The following is a 7,949-nucleotide window of genomic DNA, read 5'->3' on the forward strand; positions in this document are numbered from 1 at the left end:
TTTCATAATTTTCTAATCATAAATCGAATCGATAGATTTATGATCGATAGATTTATGATTCGAAAATAGAACCGGAAGGCGTTTACTTCCGGGTTTTAGGACGCGTCACTGTGGCACTCTCACTAAATTGAGTATGTTCTCATTAAACTGGAGGGAAAGGAAAAAGCTGGTAAACAAGACAGTGTCTACAGCCATACTGGCACAGTCGGTATACTCCATCAAATACCAACATCGTAGACTTGAATGTACTTTAAGTAGACATTTATGGTCATAGTAAATCAAGAGTACATTGCATTACTGAACAATAAAAGTATCCTGGGAATCACTTCTTGTTTTCTAGACATTGGGAAAACATGATCTTTTATAAGAAATTATTCAAAATCTCAATGTCTACATACATCCAATGCCATTTTTATAGCAACACGTTTGGAATTTGTGACACAAAATGTTCATCCTTTATTCGATGGACATGTGATTATTTGAACAATATATAACACAGTTTCCCTGCCCATTATTCTTATTGAAACCCTGAAACCGCAGCAAATAAATTCCCTAAAAATCAACGTCTCCTAATTAGGCTAATTTGCTTCTATTACAGAGATTATTATGGATGTGAGGTTTACACCAGGTCAGACTGACAGACATGTCATGTCCCTGTCCTCGCCAACAGGTGGCAGCAAACTGCTCAACTCAGTCAGCCAGGGAGCATAATTGAAAGAGGGATAAGCTGATAAGGAGCCGTCACCACTGTACATGGCAGTAATCAGGGGGTCCTGGCAGCTGAATGTGAAGGATATACCACTGCAACTTCTACTGTTTGATTTCAATTAGAGGACTTTGTTGCATGTTATGCTCCTTTGTCTCCCCTCTTTAACTCCATCTGCTAATAAAGGTGAAAATGCACGTATATAAACAGTACAGTATACATTATTAATACAATGTTGCTTTTACTGTAGTCATCTCTTCAGTTACAGTATATGTCTAAAGCTTACAAAAAGATGTAATTTCTTCTTTTGAAGGTTACAGACCGAAATGCATCTGACCCTTAAAAGCACCTGTTGCTCAAAGATGACCTGCAGATGACATTGTTCACAAAGGGTTTATACAATCTGCTCCTAACATTTTAAAGTAGCCAATAACTTTACAGTAAGGTGATGTACAGTAGCATACAGAGTAGGGGAGTGGGGGGTTTAGGTGTGAATTCTACAAGGGAGAGGCTGGTGGATATGTTAAAGCCATTTTGTCAGTATTTCAAATTATTATCAGAAAACTAAATCGACAAAGGATTAATTTTGTTCCTTCTCGAAGCGGCTTTCATGATGGTATATCAAATGTGCAATCCATGTAATTGAGCTGAATTAAACTATTTAAAAAAAACTTTAATGTGTCTGTTACATTCTTTCTATGGAGAGGGACTCTTTACCTAAGCTATTCCAAAATCCCAGCCCTAAACTTTGGCATGCTGAGGTCAGAGGTGGCTGAACTGTGAGATCTTTATATGACCCACAGTAGCATATGAGTGCAATAAACTTTTATGAATGACAGGGAATATAACCATCAATGCAGAGTTATGGTGCCTTGCTAAACTCCCATATACTCCATGCAGGCCCTTCCCCGGTGGGCGTGAGTAAATGGCCCCAGCCCTCTCTAAATATAACTCCCCTCCAAAACAGAAAGAGAGAGAAGGAGGGAAAGGATTACTCATCCAATCAGAAGCGATCTGAAAACTTGTCAGAGAAGAGTTTTTTTTTCTTTTCTTTTTTAGGATATTGTGTGTGTCTCATACCGTTTTGATCACTTTTGTGGCCCCGGGTGGTGCTGGTGGAGCGCGCAGCAGGAGGTGCATTGTCTGTATGCAAACTGGACGACATGGCTATTGTATGCGTGTGGGCATATATGGAGGCATCGATGGCTCGGAGGATACAGCCCGTCTGAAGTCTCAGGAGTAGAGAGTCGCCCTTTGGCTGTTACAGCGCGTTTCTCTGTTTCCATCATTACCCGCTCGGGTCCGTCGTTATGAGTTGCCTGGATGTGATGTACCACCAAAGCTATGGAGCGCACTTCCACCCTGCAGCGGCGTACAAGGCGACGTACTACAACCACCATCACCAGCAACAACAGGTGAGACATGACTTCATAGGGTGACACAACTATCACAAAGAGTTATTATTATATATTTTCAGGATAGGGCATTTTAATGTATCATGGACGTTTGAATTATCTGTCCAAAACAAAAGTTATTTATAACACTAATTAAAAAAAAGTTCTACAGAACCATTAATGTAAGTCAACTTTCGGATGCTTTAAAGTTTTAGTTTTCTCAAAAAATATCACTTTCCTTTCATTTTTACTCAGTTAGGTTTTTTCCATGATGCCTGACCTCTCTTCAGGACACCACTTCAAACTTTCTTTACAATTCACACACACACCTATTAATTTAAATTTAAGGGCTTTGAATGATTAAATTCCAGCCTGATGCTCGGTATTCGCCTCAGGTCAGGCGTGATGACACGGATCTATTAATCCTGCGGTCAGATGGTGATGTAATGACAGCCGGTCAGTCACTCAGGAATGTGGATGAGGCACACTGAGCTTTACAAATAGTTGGAATGCAGTATGGGAAAAAGGAAACTCATTTTCACACAGCTCTCAGGCTGCTTACCAGATAAAATCATTACTGGTATGATACTATTAAACAGTTTATTTATAGTGTTTGGAAAACAGAAGCCATACCATGTGTAAGACAATTAGGTTCTTTATTATATGCCTATTTAATAAACACATATCATTTGGTTGCTCTTAAAAAGTATGCAGTCTCTATTCTATTGAAAAGTAGTGGATCTGTGTGTTAATCTCTCTGTGTTTCTTTCTCCAGAGGAGGCTGAGTGTTTACAGTAAGAGGCAGGAGTGTATGGAGCAGCAGCAGCAGCAAGGAGGAGGAAGAGCGATGCTTTCCAGAGATCAGGGCCTCCGGCAGGGTCTTGCAGCACCAGGGACTGAATCAATCCGTAGATCTATGTCCGATTCTGAGCTGAAGGATGGTCCTCAACCAGCAGAGGCAGAGTACTTGAGCTCCCGGTGTGTTTTGTTCACCTACTTCCAAGGCGACATCGGGGACGTGGTAGACGAGCACTTCTCCCGCGCTCTCAGCCAGTCCAGCACCTTCAACAGCGAAACCAAACCAATCAGAGTGACTCAGCCTTCAGCCACAGGAGGCTTATGGAAAGGTAAGAGGGCAACACATTTTAAACTTTCTCAAAGAGCTGCTGCCCTTAGTTAACCATTATTAAAGATCTGAAAACATTGGAGATGTTTTTGTGGCAGCATGTTGAATACTTTGTGTGTGTTTCAGATGGTGGGTCTCTCTCTGAGGGGCAGAGCAGCTCAGTTTGGAACAGCACGTATCCATCCCAGGCCAGTCCTTGCCTCCCGTCTGTCTCGGTGTCAGTCCACCCAGACTTCTCCTCCAGCCCGGTGTCCTTCAACCACCCAGATGCAGCTCTCTGGGCCGACCATGTTCTCTCCCAGGCCGGCCTTCCCCCTCCGGCTACCCTCCCTGAGAGCTGGACCTACAGCCTGAATCCCCAGAGCCAAAGTGGCTACCCCAATGTCCACAACGTCTATCACCCTCATCCCCACATCCACACCCGGCACCACCACCCCATGCTCCATCCATACCCCACCCACAGCCCAGCCTTGGATCCCAGGTTTAATCCGCTGCTGCTGCCCGCTGTTAGGAACCAGAACCAGCCGAGCACCAGCACAGCGAGTTCCCCGCACAGTGAGGGGGTGAAGACGGAGATGCAGCCCAGCAGCAGCAGCCCCGTCCCGGCTACCTCTGTGACCTGGTCCCCGTCCTCCCTCCATGGGTCCCTGGAGGGGTATGACTCAGGTAAATGCAATACAAATTCTACACCGGATTGACTTCTAAGAATTTGTCAAACTGTGTTCTAACTCAATTAGTCAGCCTAAAAATTAATGTCCGTATTTATTTTTCTTCTGCAGCTCTTGATCAAACCAAGGCAAAGTCGTCAGTTTGGTTCTAACGGATGTACGGACAATAAGAAGGATTATCAATTCAAACCAAAAAGGACCTATTATGTGGCTCTATCGATGTATGGCTGCAACACCAGCACTGTAATGTAAGATGTAGAAAGAAGGCTTTCTGTAGCTAAGACTATGAATCCTGCACTGTCCACACAACGTATTATGGAGATGAACTCAGACTTTGGACTAAATTGACAGTGATCTACTGCTCTGGCTGCAGGTCAAGGCCCTGGAAGAACAATTTAAACAGACTACTAGCTTTAAGAATGGGAGGATTCTTCTTCCCTGAAGGCACAAAACACCATTTTGCTTTCGTTCAATGTGAGACCAAATGGTTCTGTTTCAAGAGCTTGGTTTTGATCCACATTGTGTTTTGTACAGTAAATGTTATTGATGGGTTGTTGTGTACAGTTTTGCCATGCTAAGTTGTTTTTGCTGGATGACTCTTGCTAAAATTCTTGCCTGAATGCTACTTTGCTATTTTTGCCTTAAGGGATTGTGAAGTGTAAATATTGGTACTGTTTGTTTAAGTAATAAATTGTTGAACTGAATCTTTCGACTGGAGGTTCTTTTTCAGACCTAAATGTACCCATTGAGCCAACAATATGCTGAATTCAAGTAAAACTTACTTTTTCTAGAGAGGGCATTGAGCAAATCACTCAACATTAACAAGTAAGAATGTGTAAAATTCATTTAAATTCCTGCTCCTAAAATACATAGATGTGTAATGCAACTCTTCACACATAACTATCCTATTACATCTCATGCAATGATTGGTGCTTTTTCTCTTGTACACTCAGGGAAAGTCAGTTTCCTTAAGAAAAACATTGATTTATAGTAGCCTATTATAGCCTTTTAAGCCTATTTTAACCTCAGTTCCAAGGACCCTTTTCATTCTCCGAATAAATTCAAATGCTAGAATATTACATGTCATATGGAGACAGACTCTTATCTAAGCTTAGAAATGTGAGAAGGCTGACAGAAACAGCAGAACAATTAATGTGATATTGGACCAAACCAGAATATGTAATACTTCAACATTATTTTATTGTTATCTACAGCAAAGGTGAAGATTTGTCCCAATTATTCCAAACATTCTACAAGAAATGGTGACTTTTTTAAATTTTTGACATCATATCTAAAACCCAACTGACCTGGGGCTGTTGTTTCAAATTTAGATAGTATTTATTGTTGCAGTGCTCAATATTAGCATTAATGTTTCAGGTACTAACAAGGCTCAACCAGACATGAGCTGAGTTGTTGTCCACAGAAGGAGGGTTACATTCCACAGAGAGTTACTGTAATATACCATGACATGTCTGTTGTCCCTTTCCACAAAACACAAACATGAAAACACACACACTCCAGACTGAGAAGCACACACCAAAGAATGCATTTCCTGTCTGGACAGGAAGTTTGTCAGAAGTTAGCAGACTACTCATACACTCAGGAAACTCTAAGACAGATTGCAGGTAGCACATTTCATTTTTGGTTAGGTTAAGTCATGAATATCACATGCATTAAAAAAAAATCAATGCATTGAGGCATGCATATGATATTGAGTTTTCCTCTTAAAGAATTCGAGAAATGTTCATTGGTATGAGCCTGATACAAAATATACATTTGGTTGAGTGTCAGGTTCAGCATTGTGTGTGTGTGTGTGTGTGTGTGTGTGTGTGTGTGTGTGTGTGTGTGTGTGTGTGTGTGTGTGTGTGTGTGTGTGTGTGTGTGGTCTGACCAGGTGGTTTGATAAGCAGCAGCCCACTAACATCCCTGCCTCCTCTCCCACGTTGCTTATTCTCCGCAAAACAGCAGGACTTCAAATCTGGACCACGGCAGCTGCGTTTCCATCCAAAGTATCATCCACAGTAATCATGATGCATCAAAGTGGAAAACATCAGTGAAAAAAGATTATTAACTCTAAGAATTGATGATATTTCCCTGATCAATAAAGCAAGCCCAATTTACTCAGACAGGCTAGAGAGGTTTTGTTTTTTTATAATAATGATGTAATCTATAAATGTACTTAGAAATGCATTTTTCATGCAGCTATCGAAAGGATTGATTCAATCTTAATTCGCAAAAGTGATATGTTGGACATGCTCAGAGAGACAGTTGTAGCCTCTACTCTATATATCTGAAAATGTAACTCCAATAAACACTAATACATTCAGTTTAATTCAAAATGTGGAAATGCCTAACTAATTGTATGAATATAAATTGGTTGACAGCACTCATGCATTTAACACAAAAGTCTAGCAACAACCTCGGGAAAAAAGACAATTAGGCAACCCAAGAGTTGTGTTCGTTATGTTGGGACAAATGTTTCAAATTTGAAATCTTAATTTAAACAGAACTGAAATCATGCAATCAACCAGATCAAAGACAATTAGAATAAGCATTGACATGAGTTTTTTTATTTAATTTACTGTTCCATCTTTTACTGATTGCCACCCAGAATGCAACGATGCTACTAAACCCTTCCCATAAAATCATCTATTTTTGGTTTGATCTATCCTGTTGTGGAGATATATCTACATGTGCCCTGTTTGTTTTCATTGCAGCAGTAAAACAATACGATGTGATTTACATGAATGGAATTTATTCAGAAAACGTGTCAGCAACACACATTTTCATAATTTAGTATCATGATTAATGTGAAGTTCTCTGTTAAATCAGAGTAACAGGTAATGGAAGAGAATACAAAACATGGAGAGATTCAAGGAAGATTGTTCAGCTCAGTATGTCCTCTTCTCCAGAGCTCTTAATTAGCATTAGCATGTAGCTTCTGCATCAGCATGTAGTGCACTTTTATGCTAACAGGCCTCCCACTGGCAGCATTGGAGCATCACCACAGGCACTTCCACTGCAGGAAGAGCACTTAGATACAGCAAGACAGAGCTGGAAGCTATCTAAAAGTGAATTAATATGTAAATTGTAAAAATGTAAGTAATGGTGAGATTTAGGAAATGTTGCACGTGTAGTTTAACTTGCCATTAAAGTGGAAATAGCCGATAATAAGGATCTTCAAATAAATTATTGCTGATATTGACCAGAAATATGCAATCGTATCGCATAAACGTATTAATAATGTATGCCGTGTTCATTTTTAAAGGACTTAACAAGTTGCAAACAAACAAACACACACACACACACACACACACACACACACACACACACACACACACACACACACACACACACACACACACACACACACACACACACACACACACACACACACACACACACACACACACACACACACACACACACACACACACACACACACACACACACACACACAAACCCTGTTTCACAAAAGTCACCAAATGAGAAAAGGGTGAACCCAGGCTTTGGGTCCTCATCTCCTCTTTGCCATGATTGCCTCTTTGGAACCAATATATTTTTCCTTTCTGTTACAGAGAATGCATTGATTTCAAGAAATGAGTGGAGCTTCTTGTATTTAGTTTTTTATTTCCCTGTAATTCAAATCTTCTTGTGATCCGATGAGCTCTGGTTGAACCTCTCATGATCCCGGCTCAGACGGAACTTCCTCTCATTGCTGCGCTCCAAACCCCACCCTGGTACTTATCCTTTTAATTGATTATTAAATGTTGTATTACTTTCCCCTTTTTCAAAATGTATAATTGCTTACTCTTTCAGAAGAAGTGCATAGAAAGGCTCGATGGGAGGAAAGTTAAGTGTTTTCCAGTCCTTCATTCATTGCATAATAAGGCAAAAGTTAAATATCTGAAAAAGCCTCTTAAACTCAGCCTGCTGCACTCTCCATGTTATTGGCTAAAACTGTTTCTGATTGAATGTCGTTATTTGCCTCAGCCTCATCTGGAAATTCTGTATATCACTATGTTATTATCAATGCAGACGTTCAGTATGATGTT

At 40.5% G+C, this 7,949-nt stretch overlaps 1 protein-coding gene across 1 annotated transcript; it reads left to right on the top strand.

Annotated features, from left to right (window-relative positions):
* The first annotated feature begins 1,813 nt into the window (after positions 1–1,813).
* Positions 1,814–4,598, top strand: vgll3 (vestigial-like family member 3). The gene is made up of 4 exons (XM_034134187.1): positions 1,814–2,121; positions 2,876–3,227; positions 3,353–3,892; positions 4,006–4,598. The coding sequence occupies exons 1-4, from the start codon at positions 2,017–2,019 to the stop codon at positions 4,044–4,046; spliced, it is 1,038 nt and encodes a 345-aa protein (XP_033990078.1). The 5' UTR covers positions 1,814–2,016; the 3' UTR covers positions 4,047–4,598.
* Positions 4,599–7,949: the final 3,351 nt, after the last annotated feature.

The sequence above is a fragment of the Trematomus bernacchii genome, unplaced genomic scaffold (assembly GCF_902827165.1).
Source record: "Trematomus bernacchii unplaced genomic scaffold, fTreBer1.1, whole genome shotgun sequence".
Taxonomy (NCBI): domain Eukaryota; kingdom Metazoa; phylum Chordata; class Actinopteri; order Perciformes; family Nototheniidae; genus Trematomus; species Trematomus bernacchii.

Coding starts and splice junctions, on each gene's coding strand:
- vgll3 (XM_034134187.1), top strand. CDS start 2,017: ATGAGTTGCCTGGATGTGATGTACCACCAAAGCTATGGAGCGCACTTC. Junction 2,122..2,875: donor ACCATCACCAGCAACAACAG/GTGAGACATGAC, acceptor TTCTTTCTCCAG/AGGAGGCTGAGTGTTTACAG. Junction 3,893..4,005: donor CCTGGAGGGGTATGACTCAG/GTAAATGCAATA, acceptor TTTCTTCTGCAG/CTCTTGATCAAACCAAGGCA.